Here is a 16,883-nt window from a genome sequence, read left to right on the forward strand (position 1 = left end):
GATCGGGGTATTGTATAAATGCAAGACTTCTAAATGGATCAAGTTTCCTCTTGCTCCACCATAGTAGGAAGTAGTACAGCAAGTATGTATCATATTTGTGAACTCTATCCATATGGATATTTGAAGTATGAATTCCATCCGCCTTTATACAAAATCAAAACTGTGAGCTGTAATCTGGGAATTCAGAAGTTGTGATTCATCCGGATGTTGAAGTTTGATTCTACAGACTACAAGGACAAGTTTTTGTATCAATTCATTCCTCACACTTCAACATCCAAATATAAGCTCGAAAAGCACATGTTAAGTGTAAATTTGATGTTGGGTCGGGTGAAAGAACCAGATAACAATGCTGGAAAATCTATGCAGATGATGCAAACCTTAAATGAAACGTGTAGATTTTGAACCCAATCTAAATGGGAATGCGGAATTTATATCAGAAAGCATCAAATTCTATCGATCATGACACTCATATTAAATAACAGGGGAAACATCAATGAAATTCCATGCAGCTCTCTGAGTTCCGCGTGCACATGGAAAGAGGTTTGGAATGAAGTCAACGTGACGGAATACAGAGCCTGTAATGACTTCCATCTAGACACATGTTGTTGCCATGTGTGTGTGTGTGTGGCAGGTTCTAACTTCTAAATAATGTTGGTGAAGAAGAAGCAGCATAGCTGCTATCCAACGTGGTCCCTCCCTTGTAATGAATACTACTACCTCAGAGAACCTCCTCTCGGCTGCCACCGCATCATTCAGGTGATTTGAGGCATTTTGAATTTGAATTAAATACACAAATACTAGCAAGAACATGATACTTCCATTTTGCATAATCCATTTTAGAGAGAGAGAGAAAGAGATGGATGAGAATTTCCCTATTTGCATTTAAAAACAGGATACTTCCATATTACCACATTTCAGACACCTATCAAATGATGGATCTTTGTGGATCAATGGATCTGGCAATCCGTCTTGCATTGTTGAAGAGATTGAGAGAACATCATATGAATTTTCATGCACATGCAAAGAGCTAAATGAAAAATACGAGATAAAGATCAACAGTGGAAATCACAAGGAAAAGTATGAGATAAAGTCTGGTAGTGGGAATTACAATGAAGATTTGCCTTTTCTTACCTTGCTCAAGTCTTGTGCAGAGAAGAAAGACCTTTTAGAAGGATCTAGATTACACAATGCTATTCTAGAAATGGGATTGCTTCGGGGAAATCCATTTATATCCAGTAGTTTAATCAATATGTATGCAAAGTGTGGAGATCTTACAAAAGCACAACATGTGTTCGAAGAGCTTAGCACTCGAGATTTAGTATCATGGAATACATTAATTTCAGGATATACTCTACAAGGAAAAGGTCATGAAGCACTGATTTGTTTTGAAAGATTGAAAAGTGAAGGCCTCTCTCCAGATGTGGTCACTTTCACTTGCATCTTGAAGGCTTGTGGCATTATCGGAGCTATGGGCAAGGGCAAACAAATTCATGAGGATATTTTAAATAAAAGGTTACTGGAGAGGGATATTGTGCTTGGGAATGCTTTGGTGGATATGTATGCCAAATGTGGTGATCTTGGAAAAGCAAGAAATGTGCTCGAAGAGCTTCCTTTTCAAGATGTGGTCTCTTATTCTACACTAATCACCAGACTTTCTCAACAAGGGAAAGTATATGAAGCATTCACTTGTTTTGACCAAATGCAAAACAAGGGCATCTTTCCAAATGTGGTGACATTCATTTGTGTCTTGAAGGCTTGTGGAAGCATAAGATCTATAGAGAAAGGAAAACGAATTCATCTTCAGATGTTTTGCCTGGAATTGTTAGATAAAGATATTGTTCTTGGCACCGCATTGGTGGATATGTATGGTAAATGTAGTGCACTTGCAAACGCAAAGCAAGTTCTCAAAGAGCTCCATATATTAAATGCAATCTCTTGGTCTGCATTAATTGCTGGGTATGCCCAACAAGGTCAAGGTCTGGAAGCCCTCTATTGTTTTGAACGGATGCAAAATGAGGGCATTTCTCCAAATTTGGCTATCTTCATTTGCATCTTGAAGGCTTGTGGCAACATAGGATCCATTGATAAAGGCAAAGAAATTCATAATAAGATTGTGAACTTGGGGTTACTTGAGAAGGATGTTATACTTGGCACTGCTTTAGTTGATATGTATGCTAAATGTGGCGACCTTCCAAAAGCTCAGCATGTGCTTGGAGAGCTCCCTGTTAGAGATATAGTATCTTGGAATGCTTTAATTGCAGGGTATAGTCAGCATGGGAAAGACGCTGAAGCATTAAATTCTTTTGAACAAATACTTTGTGAGGGCCTCTCTCCGAATGCCACTACATTTGTTTGCATCTTGAAGGCTTGTGCTAGCACTGGGGCTATAGAGAAGGGTGAACAAATACATGATAAAGTTATGACTAAGGGCTTTTTAGAGAAGAATATTATACTCGGCAATGCTTTAGTAGATATGTATGGCAAATGTGGCAATCTTGCTAAAGCAAAGGAAGTGTTTGAAGAGCTCCCTGTAAGAAATTTAGTCTCTTGGAATATATTGATTTCTGGGTATGTCCAACAAGGGCAATGCCAGGAAGCGTTGAATTGCTTTGAGGACATGCAAAGAGAGAGCCTTTTTCCACCCGATGCCATTACCTTTATATGCCTCTTAAAAGCTTGTGGTGGGACAAGATCTACCGATAAAGGTATACTGCTCCATGAAGAAATTTTACATGAAGGGTTACTCGAGAAGGATATTGCGCTTGGTAACGCTTTAGTGGATATGTATGTCAAATGCGGTGTCCTTGCAAAGGCGCAACAAGTGCTTGAAAGGCTTCCTATTAGAAATGTAGTTTCTTGGAATGCACTTATTGCAGGGTATGCTGAGCATGGGCTTGCTGATAAAGCAATGAATTGCTTTGAACAAATGCAAAGTGAGGGCCTCATTCCAGATGTTGTTACTTTCATTTCAATCTTGAAGGCTTGTGGCTCAGCAAGAGCTTCAGAAAAAGGAAGACAATGTCATGAAATCATTTTAACTTGTAACTTACTAGGGAAGGATATCATACTTCAAAATGCTTTGATCGGTATGTATGTCAAATGTGGCTTGCTTACAAAAGCATTAGAAATGTTTAACGAGCTTCCTACTAGAAGCATAGTCTCTTGGTCTACACTAATTGCAGGATATACCCAACTAGGTGAATGCCGTGAAGCATTGAACTATTTTGAACAGATGCTAAGTGAGGGCCTTTGTCCAGATGTTATTACTTTTATTTTCATGTTGAAGGCATGCGGCAACATGATGGCTATAGGAAAGGGCAAGAAAATTCATGCTAGCATAGTGAGTAGTGGTTTGTTAGAGAAAGATATTGTACTTGGTACTGCTTTAGTGGACATGTACTCTAAATGTGGTGTACCTGCTAAAGCACAACAAATTCTTGAAGAGCTTCCTGTAAGGAATAGATTCATTTGGTCAGCATTAATAGGTGGGTATACTCAACAAGGTCAAGGTCATGAAGCATTAAACTGTTTTGAACGGATGCAAAGTGAGGGTATGTCACCAGATGCAGTTACTTTCACTGGTGCCTTGAAGGCATGTGGAAACATAGGATCTATGGACAAGGGACAAAACCTTCATGATGAGATATCACTTATAGGCTTGCTAGGGAAGGATCTCCTGGTTGGAAATGCTTTGGTGGATATGTATGCAAAATGTGGTGTCCTTGCAAAAGCACAACAGGTGCTTAAGGATTTCTCTACCAAAGATATAGTTCCCTGGAATGTCATAATTGTGGGATATGCAGAACAAGGGCTAGTCTGTAAAGCATTGAGTTGCTTTTATTTGATGCAAAATGAGGGCATCCATCCGGATGAGGTGACATTTGTGTGTGTTCTTAGTGCATGTGGTCACGTGGGGTTATTGACCGAGGCGGAACATATTTTCGCAGATATGACCACGAAATATAGTACCGTTCCAAAATTAGAGCATTACACTTGCATGGTTATGGCTTTTGGATGTACTGGGCATTTTGACAAAGTCATGGGAGTCATTAAAGCTATGCCATTGCATTATCATTCTGCAGTTTGGCTTGCCCTGTTAGGTGTTTGTAGGAGATGGGGAAATGTAAAGCTTGGAAGATTGGTTTTTGATCAGATATTACAAGTAGATATTACTTGTGCGGCAGCGTATGTCCTCATGGCTGCTACCTTTGCTGCTACTGGTATGCAAGAGGATGCCAAAACTGTTGGAGTGATAGGACTAAAATATGCTGATGGAAAAAACGAACGGAATAAAATTATGAGAAAATCAGGTTTTTCTGATAGTATGCCCGTTTTCCCACCTTTTAAGAGGGTGGGAACGGGAATTCATTCATCCGTCAGAGGCATAATGGGGTGAATGTGTCCAACTGATGTTAAGAGCTGTGTTTTGACACAAGGATCTACTGGTAAAGCTTTGTGGACCTTAAACATTGGGTTGTGGGTTTGAGCCCCAGTTGGGAAATCATGGGTATGGACATCTTTGTTCACAAAGGTGGTTCAAAATGGACAAGAAGAAATATACTTATTAGAACCATTAAGTATCCCACTACGTATCCTTGGTGATCATTGATTCATGCTTGGGTTTGGCTTATGACTCATTTCTGACAAGACACTTCTTTTGCATGCGTTTCTGAAAGAAAATGGGAAAAACAAATGTGGTGTGGGACACTCTGCTTACTCCATTGCAATTGCATGCCAAGCACACTTACGGAATCCATGTGAGTGGAATTTTTCAAAGAAAAAGAATTGCGTTGCATAATGTATGCCAATTTGCGTATGGTTGCACCACCACATGGCTAGGTAAACTATTTATGTGATTCTGTGGATTAGCCCAAGAACCTTTGCAAGATGCTAGTAGCTTCTAGCTTCACTTTGATCCAACTGTCTACAGGAATACCAATTGAAAATTAGTGGTGGACAATAAGCATTCTTCTCTTTGTTGCATGTCTCCATCCGTTGAATATTACTCTGGAAACCTAACAGGACACTACTCACATGAACTGACTTATGATAAACCTGTGTTATTCAGGATAATGGCTCCATTACTGCATGGAAATATATGAGTAAGATGTTTTCATGTGTAATTAATTTTACCCAATGGAATGTTTATCATACATGCAAACAGAATTGAACCATGCGCATCTTAGTTCAAGTTGTGTTTTAAAAGCAAGAAGGCATACATCACCAAAGAACTTAAATTGTTCAAATAATTACTGAAACAAATTTTGCAGGAGAAGCTCAAGAAAACTCAACAAATGAAACACTTCCAAAAACATTAGTCATTTAAAGTGTAACAAATTATACCATTTGTGGTTGACAATTAAGTTTACTTTACCATCTGAATCATGATCTGCATTACACAAACACAAATATCTTTGACACCATGGGCAAACAGCATAATTACTTAATTTTATACGCATTTGTTTATCCATATAGACTGATGAAAACAAGTTTGAAACCCAAAATCCAATGTGGAACAGGTTTGAAATTTGGCCATGACTAGCAATAAATTCTTACTTGGGAGCTTGTTTTGGCCCATTTGGTAATTTTGAAATGTACCAGGATCTCATGAAATTGGCCAGATCATTTCTGAATCAGTACTGTCATTTAACATTGAGTGTAACAAATTATGTACTGTATAAATAATTTCATAAAGACAAACAGCATTCTGAGAACATGGGAAACAAAATAATTACTTTTTCATACTTAACTTCACTAGTATTTGCTTATTCGCATAAACTGATGGACACGCACAATAATTTGAAACCCAAAAGCCAAGTAGAACAAACATAGGTAATTCATGCCACAGCTTGCAATAAATGTTTACCTGGAATTTGTTTGGCCTATCTGGTTGATAATTATTTTAACTTCACCAGTATTTGCTTATTCGCATAAACTGATGGACATGCACAATAATTTGAAACCCAAAAGCCAAGTAGAACAAACATAGGTAATTCATGCCACAGCTTGCAACAAATGTTTACCTGGAATTTGTTTGGCCTATCTGGTTGGTAATTATTAAATGTAATGAGAGCTTAGCTAGATAACTTCTGACTAAGCTGTAGCTTAGCATAAACTCAAAACTTGAAACAAGGTAAAACACTTTTAATAAAAAACCATGAACCTCTTCTTCATTATTAAGCTTCAGATTTAAGAACAAAATATGTAGGGATAATCCTTAAATCATTCTTAAAATTTGAGAATATAATGTTGGATATATGCACAATAAATTCTTCTACATCAAGAATAAAATTCTGAACAAGAGGGTTACATTCTGAAGTAAATGACCCAATCAATATGTGAGTTACACTTCACAGTTCATGTGTGACCAGCAGGGTATTTTCATAAATATACAGAAGTGCCTTCCTATGTGCTCTGCTCTAAGCCTCCACAGACTCAAAATGTAAAAGTATACACTTCTTTTCACTCAGATAAGCTCCAAGAATAGCGTTTCATTGTTACTCAATCCCAGATCATGGAGAGACTTCTCATGTTCTGCATCTGTAAATGCTTTTCGAGGGTATTGTCTTACCTGTTCAAGATACCCATATCCAATTATTAGTCAGCAGTTGCAAAAACATCGTGTACTTGTAAACATGATATATTCACTTTTAAGGAGTAAACAGTCATATCTTTTGTTAGGTATATAAGCAGTTGTAACCTGGCTAGTGATCTCCAAGATAGACAACATTCTAAGATGTGATCACTCATTCAGTCTTGTAGGTCATTTTGGTCTCTCTCTATATATATAGCCTTACGAGATATATTGGTTTTTCTTGGAATGAAAGCTAAAAAGCACTGTTTGATGAGCTTGTGTAGTATTACATACTATGTAGTTGGTTGGGGAGGCTTGACAATGTTTTAGGATCCTAATCCATGCATATGCTTCTCAATTGTACCCATGCCCAACATGAACCATCCATTCAACTACCTCCCAGATCATATCATTCACAGTGTCATTTCTTCACTACTAGGATAGACAGGCAACCTACAAACTGGGAGGGGCCAAGATCATGATGGTTTGGTAACAGAACATTTTCCCGCTAAACCAATACAATTTCAAAATGAATCTTTAACCGAAATAAACTGTTTAAACCATTAAGCCACAGCTTGATGGTTTGGTTTTAGCTCAACCTGAATCATTGCCTATTGTTAACTCCAATACAGCATGAAGTTCCCTATTATTCACTCACTTTTTATCATCATGAGAACAAGTGATTAGGCAGAATATTATTGGATCTGATACATACAGAACTTGGGACCGAGCAACCAATAAAACATCTGGGAATGAAAATGGGATTTTATGCAAAACCACTTTCTGACATTGATGTCCAATAGCTTTCTAGTTCAACCAAATTACATAAACATACTTCTCCCACATCACTCGGGTTTGGATTAAGATGGCTAGACACCTTCGGTCTCAACCTTACATTGATTCTGTGTCCCTCTCATGCAATGGATAATCAACATTGATGCTCAGCCTACCAGGACATCAGAGACAGACGCAACACCCATTTAGAGGAGACCAAGCATTACAACACTCTCAAGTTGCATGTGTATCATGCATCTCTTTGCTGTTGTTCAGTGCATATTATCAGGATAGTCTTTATCTATTCCATTTCTACTTTATTTGTAGTAGGTTGCAGTTTCTTTCCTTCTTTAATCATTACTTGTTATCACCTGAATGTAATTTATTTGACCTTATCAGTAATTCTCCAAGATTTTAATATGTCATTTCATTTGATTTTACAGATTTAGGGAGTCTCTCATGAGGCCAGCCAAAATCACCAACGAGATCAACGAAATTATATTCAAGTGATAACAAAGTAAAGTGTATGGAGTTGATCTCTTCTAGAGAGACCTCATCCACCTCAGGATTCTTCAACATAATATCATAATACAGAACAAACAAAGAACAGTTTCATGATGCTTATATTAACATTAATTATATACGACTAACTAGTATCAAACTGTGTGATCCATTTGTGTACGATGAGGCTGCCTAAATATAATCTTCGGAAACAATAAATCAAAATACAGATAATCCCAATGAATCTTTAGAAAAAACAAAAGAATAAATAAGGGTAAAGGCACCGAATTAATGACTAACCAATCGGTAAGAGCCAGGAACCACTTGAGTATGAGCATCAATAAAGTTGAACAAGAACTGCATTTTACATAATTGTCACTTAACATTCAGAAATGAAGCAAACAAAAGTAAACTTTAAAATGGACAATTTTTGTACCTGAACAGGTTCTGATTTACGAAACCGCCTGCCTTGTCGGGTTCCATCAGGCATTCGGACCATAATGTTAACCGCAGCATCATCATCTATGGAAGGCTCTTCAGGAAGAGCAGCTCTTTTCGCAGCTTTTTGTCTCTTTAATTCCTAGAAATGTAACTAATTTTGTTTTAGAGTGTTTGCCATGTCAACACAACCATGTTCCTTAAAACATAAGATTAATTGTACCCAAGCTAATTGAACATATGAAAAAGCAGCAAAATAAAGAAATTTCCTTTATTTCTCCAAATATCTGTAAGTTTCTGTTAGTTGACCAGAGACATTTGAGGTAATAACTGAAACTTAGGAACATTTGAAAAATAAAGAAAAAGTCGTGGGTATTTGAGTTTTTCCCTTGAACTTGCTGGTAAAATGAGATTCAACCACCTCTTCTGCAAGGCGTTGATGTAGTTCCTCTTCTTCTCGACGCTTTTCTGCTTCTAATGCAACAGCTTTTGCTTTTTCCTCCTCTATACGACGTTGCTCTGCCTCAAGCAGTGCATGTACCTCTTTTTCTCTATCTGCTTGCAATGAAGCAAGATATTCGTCGTCCTAAAAACATTTAGTAAAGAATATGTAAAGTTGATAGACAATCAAGGAGAATAAATTCGCATGTGCAAAATGAATAATCACAACTCATTAAGCTCTGACATTCAGCAAGCATGTACATTAATCATCCTATGTTTTCATGTGGCTCCAAAACAATGGTGTACAGAATCCAGGATACAGCTTTGATCAGAATCAAGAACAAAGCCATATTGATCAATTGTATATAGATATAGATGTTCATGCACAAATATGCGTATATATGTACATATAAAAGTCTAGAAATATGCATATATATGGAATCTGGATTAGCGTAGAAGTATAGATTATATAATCTATATAATGATTTGTTTGTACAGAAAACTGCTACAGTGTTTGTGCACTGGCCCTTTTCTATGTTGCAAAGCCTTTCAATCATCTACTTCACAAAAAGTGCACTGTAGTTTTAGGAAACTAAAGAAAGGAAGAAAGAAAAAAACAGAAGAGAGATATATTAGGGCAAAATAACCTGCAGGGCCATATGAGAGGTTACATTTGAAAGTTTTATCTCAATTCAGAGAGCAAACCAAAAACAAATATAAAAATGTAAAATAAAAGTAAAACTTCCTGAAATACACCGAGTAAAACTAAAGAATGTTTGCAAGTACCTGTTGCTCTCTTAATAGGCGTTGGGCTATGACAGTAGGTGATGGAGGTTGTTGTACAGGTCGACCATAGTTGTGGAATCCACCCTCATCCAGATGACCATCCTCATCAACTGTATTCGTAATAGATGGATAACGAAATCTTCTAGCTGCATCTTCTGGTAGAGTGCCAAATATTGCTGCCTCAAGCATGACAGCTTCCTCTTGTTCTTCAGAGGTCAGAACTCCCCACTGCAAGGATTCCAATACGAAAAAATTATAAGTAAACAACATGCCTCATGCACCTTAAAGCTCCCTGAACAATTTAGAGTGCTTAATAATTATAATGTTTAGAGTGCCGAATATTTATGATGTTGACTTATCTTCGGAATTCTAATCATTATTAATACTAATGTGGTAGTTTAAGTGTCTACATGACTATAACACTTAATTGTTCATGAGTATGATGATCAACACAGTAAAATCATGCATTGATATAAGTATCTTTATGGATTATAGTATTACCGTATCTTCATGATGATTATAAGTTTCGGGAACTCTACAAGTAATGAAAGTACAATTATAATAACAAAGATAAGTGAACTTAAGCAGCTATTTTTTGAGAGAAGCTTGCTTACACACAAAATTTCTCAGCAGTCACACAATATAATTCACCTCATCATGATGTGCAGCATCTCCATTGCTCTCTGAGGGCATAGGATCCATGCTGGTGGAAGTTATTGGTTCATATGACTCGGGCACCTCAATATTTGGATTCAAACGCCTATTTGATCTCGTCGGTGGTTGCTCTTCATATTGTTTCACATCCTCTACAGGGATCGCTTGTCCATGTGACTCCAGCAACCCCATATTTGAAGGTTGTGTCATCATAGGATTTGAACGCCTACCTGGTCTCTTCCTGAATAGAGGTTTCTCTTCATCATCTTCAACATCCTCTATAGGGATAATGGGTATATCATTTATATTACTGGACAAAATCTTTCTATCCACTGGCAACGAAGTGCTTGTTGAAACTCCAAGATCCCCATCATAATCATTTCCTGCAGAAGAACTAGAGCCCTTCCTAGGAGTACACAAGATAGACTAAAATTTAAATGGTGCAACTAAAGGCATTATAGCATTGATTCTGAGTCCAATATTGAAGATAATATTCACTCTACATAGATCAACAACTACTAACAGTCGCATAATTGAAATATAATACTTTCACATGTATGCACCTCTTCAAAATATCACGATGTCCTCCATCCTCAGAACTTAGATAATCATCCTCATTTGAGTGCCAAGAAAAATCTTTGCCTTCCCGCAATGCTTTTTCTCTCTCTGCAGTCTGTAAATAACATACACTTATGCCAGAGAACTTGACTAATAACATACAGCCAAATACAGTACACAACTGTTGTGGCAATGCAGGAGAACCTTCAATGACAGTGAAACTGCCCTTGCCAGATCATCATCCTCTGCATGCGTTCCACCTTGATCCTGCAAAGAGCCAACTCAATATCTAATGAACTATATGTTGAGGAGTACATGAACACATATAATGCTAAAATCAAACCTCACAAAATACCTCCGTAGAATGCATCCTCATAGCATCTTTTTGAGAAGCTTCAATAGCTGCTCTTAGCATTTCTTGTTCGATAGCATCCCCTTCACTATTTGCCACAGCTGGAATCTCATCAATGGATGGAGCACTAGCATTGCTGATCCTTCTTAATCTTTCTGTACGAAAAGGATCAAAACTGTATCTTGATCTCTCGCCCTCATCTCTGGAGGGGGCCGAACCAGAGACTTCTTCATCGTCTGTTATGAAATGAGCGTGACTTTGAGATGGTACATGCACCCCTGTGTCTGGAATTTCTTCTATGAGAAGATCTCCATGAGATCTCGCTCTTAACGGCTCCTCATCCTTCCATTCAATCGGTACTTCCCTGACATCCCTTGGTTGAGAAACAATGGGTTGACCCCTCAAAGGAATCCCTCGACGTAAGGTATCAAGCCCCCTAAATCCTCTGTCAAAGATAGGAGCTGAGGGTAAGGGATAAAAGGGTGGAGAGAGAGCATGCTGTACGGCTGGAGGCTCATCCACTTCCATGAGGTCTACATTGCCAGTTGGCTCTTGATTCTGCATAGGCGGGCTACATTGAAATACAAATCTAAATTAATAGCATCAAGCTGCACAAATAAATAGATACTGTCCTAATTTAACTGCATCAGTACACACAATTTCATTCTAGTTTACAAAACATCTCAAACTTCCCACTTGAAACTTGACAAAAGAAAATTCACATTGAAGATTCAGAATTAGTATTAATCCACCAGCTTCATTGATAAGTTATTATGATTAGCATCACTTCTACATGTGTCTCCAGGTTCTAAGATTTTATTTTGCTGAGAGACACAAAAAAATCTCTAGAAAAGTATGTACACAAGTACAAACCTTTAAGTTAAGATTTTTTCAATAGAGCCTTAATTAAAAAGATACCATCTCAATTTGCTTAAATGATTTGCAGTTTATTCAAACATGTGAATCCATAAACTTAAGAGTTTTCCCATTCATAGAAAAGAACTGCAATTGAAAATCCACTTACACAGAGTTTTCTCCTTCATTATAGAAACTGTTTACTGCAGCATTGAGATCTCCTCTATAAGCCTACAAACATGAAGAGTGATTATATTTAGACCAACAAACAAACACTCCACAATAAAAATAGAATATCGTCAGAGTTTTATTGCAAATAGATAAAGAACTTACAAGGTTCAAACACCTAGAAATGCAAAGGTTGGTTGAACAAGAACATCATGTATGTTCAGCATGTTAACATATACACATTAACAGACATATATATCGTTACAGTAGGTACGATCATCCTAACCACAGTGCCTTCTCTCCTTTAAGCAAGAAATAACTATGGGATAAAAACTGAGGATCACCTGATCCAACATAGTGGATTGCAATAGAGAAATACAAACATGTAGATGCCTCCAAACAATTTGAATGTTCCATATAAAGCAATAGAGAATGTAAGCAAAGTGCAATCACATTGAGATTGCACTTTGTGGGAAACTATCTCGTAAAGCTATTTCATTGTCTCAAATACGTGATGAGACATTGCTGTCATATAATGTCATATGCACACATATCATCCTGTCTAATCCTATGAAGTGTGATGTACCTGGTTCAGGAGAAAGGAAGAAACACACTCCGAGAACAGCATCAGATTCCATGGTTTTTCTTCAAAATACATTGCATCGTTTGCACTATTTCAACTATATAATAGATTGTGCATGTGTACACAAAATCATATATAAATCAAACTATATATACATACACTATATATTGAAAATCACAAGTATATACAAACATGCCTACACATAGAAACACATATATTTATCACATATGTATATACACATACATACACTTGATATATGTATATATATATATATAATATATATATATATATGTACATATACATACATTTATGCATGTATATCAATCCACATGTTGGTCAGTTAGATGAAACTGTTGAAACGCATCAAATAGATGACTATATCAATGGAATTCATTGGAGCATCATTTGTACTATTTCAGGAGTGTAAATTGCAGCCCCGTAAACCATGTTAACCATTATGAAACAGAATAGGCATTATTGAGTAGGCAAATAAAATTGATGGGGACATTATAATTTTCTTAGAAGCCAAAAGAACACATTGATTGGGCACAGGCATCATATCATAGCCACTAAAAGTTTTTAACAGTCTTTACTGAAACCTCTCAGTTAGGCAGCTCCAAGTGTGGAGCATAGAAATCAATGCTCGAGACTATTTTACTAATTGGCTAATCAATGCCAATAAGCTCTGAAGCCTAACGAAAACAGCCGTGAGTAGGGGATAGACGCCAGAAGTTATTTGCTTTCGTTTTTATGAAGCTAGCTGATTCAATAATACAAGAATTTCAATCAGCAAATCATGTTCATGCCCTCTGGAAGTGGAAATTTGAAATGTAAGATAAGTTGTGTTGCACATTTTACATTTGGAGAGAGAGGTGATGAACCTGCATAGTTCAACACTATTGATCAGTCAATCAAGGAAAATGTAAAAAACAGAATATATGGACAACCTAATAGCAGGAGCAATAAAATTAGCTCTAAAAGCATAGCTTTAACCTAATACATAAGTCTTTCCAAGAAATACGATAGTTATTTTCATATTTTTGCAGCATTATGTTGACCTAAACCGCGAAGTTGGGAAGGAATTTTGATGGTAATGAGTTATGAAGATGAATAGTACTTGGGACTGTTCTTGCCAGAACTCACAAGATATAACATTGATTGTTGAAGGACAATAATACAGCCACAACAACTCATTGACAAAGAAACATTACAGATTTCTTCAGCTCCATCTCTCATGCTACGGGCAAATCAAGGGCTACACAGGTAGGGTCTTGACTATGATACTAGAAAGTGGTCATGATAGATTGTGCAATGGCAATTTGTCATGATGTAGGCATGGCCATCTACACCACAGCCTTATTATATTTGCCATCAACAGATAGAGCCTATTATGAGCGGGCACTGAAAATGTTTCCTTCCCATCACCTTTGTCATCAATAGATAAAGACCATTATCAGCAGGCATTGAAAGTGCTTCCCTCCCTCTGGAGAACAAATGTTAAAGATCTTCCATCTTGAATTAGCCAAATGTTGAATATCTTTCACTCTAAGTTCAGAATCCCAAATGTAATGGCACAACAGCGACAAGATAGTGTTACCAACTGCCTTATTCGTTGGTGGCATATGGTTTTTGGACTTGCTCAGCAAACATAGTGACAAGCCGGCGATAATAGCATATATTCCCTGATGAACTCTTCGAGTTGTTTACCATTTTTGGAACCTGAAATGGCATTTAAGCAGGCTCAAAGATAACTAATACTATCATTTCTTTTAAAAATAACCCGTCCCCAGGTTGGATGCAAATATATGATTCACCCTACGGTGATAAGTGCTTAAAGCAATTGTTAACTTGAGGGGGTGGAGGTCACCTACTCTGCTCTATATATGATTGCACCCTTTCTAAGGCTGGATGCAAATATATGATCCGCACTTGTTAACTTGAAGGAGATCCCAAAGTGCTGAATTCTACGGCAAGAGTTGCCTTGTGTTGGTCCTTGGTGGCAATCACGATTTGGTTATACACCAAGAATCCATCAATTAAACCATAAGCCTCTTTGCCCACTTGTCATTCTAAATATGCTTGATAATGGGACCGGGTAATTATAATGGTAGTGGCTTCATTAACTTTATGAGAATCAACGGACCACTGAATCTTACAATTCTTCTTAGGAACTATTACAATGGGAGATATCCATGTGGTGTGTTCTATGGAGCATATAATCCCGGTTTTGTGCTTTCTTCTATCTCACCTTGGACTTCCTGTCTGCAGTGAGGGTCATCGACCTAGGCCATTGAAAATTTGCTGCACATCTTACCTCATGGATATTGTGTGCATGACAACTGGGTGGGGCACGTTCATCTCATCATATCTCCACGCAAACACATCCTTGAATTCTTAAGGAGTGTAACCAAGTCATTGTCCACCTTCAGTTTTAGATCTATAGCAATAAAAATTGGTTTGGGTTCTTTATCACCGCCTAGGTTAATCTGTCTAACTTGCTACAGGACAGACCTTTAGTATACCCAATAGGTTTACTACATTTGACTTGGAGAAAATCTACTTCACATATCCGAAAAATTGTTGAAGGAGATCAACTCCATTACTCTATTGTCAATGAACCCCTCACCTTCCCATCTGGTCTTCTTTTGTGTTTTCTAGTTGTCTGTTCTGAAGACGTAACTATTTATAAGTCGCATATTTTAGCTAACCTGATTGGTCTTAGACCTGACTCAGCTTTGAAATACTTCAGCCATTAGGCCTTGCTCACCACTTCCTTGTGGTCTGATTCTATTGGGAAGTCACCTGGGACTTCAGAACAAGTTTGCAGTAACAAGATTTTAGAGCTACAAGAATTCACAAGTAAGGTGTATAGTCTGTATAGTATCCAAATTGGATGCAAAATATTGATTATCTACCTTCCAAGTTATGTGATTGTTCAAAATACATGATCAAAGAAAATAATTTGGATGGTTTGAAACTACCTACGAGACCTGAGAAATATATTGTTTAATATTTGGATATATGTATCATGGATTAGTTAGGCACCTATACACACCTAACAGCTCATATTAACTGAGGCCTTCATCCCACCATGTAATAAGTTGGAGCCAATTTGAGGCCCCTTCCCTACTTATTTGCTTATGCAGGGTTGCTTCATCCAGCTTTAGCCATATATACTTTCTCTTTTATATGCTCATCTTGATGCCATTTTCTACAGCTAACTTACGGATGAGGCTTCTCAAGTTTTCACAACCTTCTCATAGAATTGTACTTTAAACATTCTTCCTTCATATACTTGGCCTCAAATTTTCTTTCTTCATATGTTTAGCCTCAGATATTGCTCACTTAAATATCCAGCAATGATACTCTAAACTGATGAAATGAAAATACTCTTCTAGTGAACACTCAATAGGAAAAATTCTTCAACATTGAAGGAGATAAATAGAAAAAAAATGCTTCTTTAGTGTGCTTAACCTTGAATCTTCACATTCATCCATGACATCCCCATGAATCTAACAACCCAAACAGATGAAAACTTATGTCTTAGAAACACTCAATAGTACAACCTCTCTCCTTCAATAAGGATTGGCCTCTATTTTTCTTTGTTACTATTCTTATCCTCATTTTTTCTTTATTTAATCATCCAGCTATAATATCTCCAACCGATTCATGAAAAATCCCCCATTTCATACAAATTCGCAATCTTGCTGTTCCTATAAGCCTATAAATGAAAAGAATCTAACCTGAATTTTCCCCACAGCAACTTCTTCTGATGCACCAGTGATGCTCATGAACATCTGTATTGCCTCGGTCTGCGAAGGATCCATGGAGAAATAACCAGAGAAACGAAGATTGCGAACTGGGGCGAGATCAAAGAAACACTGAGAGAGGAAGAAAAGAAAGAAAGAAAGAAAGTGTGATCGGTCAGGGAAAAGCAAAACCTGGGAAATCTAAGACAAGAGAAGGAAAGAGAAAGAGAAAGAGAACGAAAGGGAGAAGAAAAGAAGAGACAAGAGGGAGGGAGGGGAAGGAACGATTCAGCCTGAGAAAGGAGGACTTACGAAGAAGGAAATTCGGAGGAGAAGGCTGAGCTCGATCGGATCGATATACGAGCGAAGCGGGGGCAGGCAGGCAGGCAGGCAGGCAGGCAGGCAAAAGCAGAACCAAAAAACAACAGGAAAATAGGAGCTTTGGAAGGA

At 37.4% G+C, this 16,883-nt stretch overlaps 2 protein-coding genes across 4 annotated transcripts; one reads left to right on the forward strand and one right to left on the reverse strand.

Annotated features, from left to right (window-relative positions):
• The first annotated feature begins 37 nt into the window (after nt 1–37).
• Nucleotides 38–5,095, forward strand: LOC147868655 (pentatricopeptide repeat-containing protein At2g39620-like). The gene is made up of 2 exons (XM_087321985.1): nt 38–756; nt 893–5,095. Exons 1-2 carry the CDS (start codon nt 649–651, stop codon nt 4,394–4,396), a joined length of 3,612 nt encoding a protein of 1,203 aa, XP_087178111.1. The 5' UTR covers nt 38–648; the 3' UTR covers nt 4,397–5,095.
• Nucleotides 5,096–6,205: 1,110 nt separating this feature from the next.
• On the reverse strand, nt 6,206–16,883 carry LOC147868656 (plant UBX domain-containing protein 8-like). 3 transcript variants are annotated; one of them, XM_087322014.1, is made up of 13 exons: nt 16,746–16,883; nt 16,428–16,543; nt 12,103–12,164; nt 11,082–11,649; nt 10,931–10,993; nt 10,732–10,841; nt 10,399–10,574; nt 10,166–10,320; nt 9,515–9,742; nt 8,709–8,873; nt 8,286–8,429; nt 8,150–8,206; nt 6,206–6,571 (listed from the first exon to the last, which is right to left on the reverse strand). In XM_087322014.1, the coding sequence occupies exons 2-13, from the start codon at nt 16,509–16,511 to the stop codon at nt 6,467–6,469; spliced, it is 1,917 nt and encodes a 638-aa protein (XP_087178140.1). In that variant the 5' UTR covers nt 16,512–16,543; nt 16,746–16,883; the 3' UTR covers nt 6,206–6,466. The 3 variants fall into 3 exon arrangements, with proteins under 3 accessions (XP_087178140.1, XP_087178123.1, XP_087178131.1); XM_087321997.1 differs by having other exon boundaries at nt 10,166–10,574; XM_087322005.1 differs by having other exon boundaries at nt 10,166–10,574; nt 16,428–16,565; nt 16,746–16,868.

Source organism: Azolla caroliniana, unplaced genomic scaffold, assembly GCF_043228905.1.
Source record: "Azolla caroliniana isolate FFs.n. ecotype wild unplaced genomic scaffold, voAzoCaro1.0.p SCAF_1, whole genome shotgun sequence".
NCBI classification, from domain to species: Eukaryota; Viridiplantae; Streptophyta; class Polypodiopsida; order Salviniales; family Salviniaceae; genus Azolla; species Azolla caroliniana.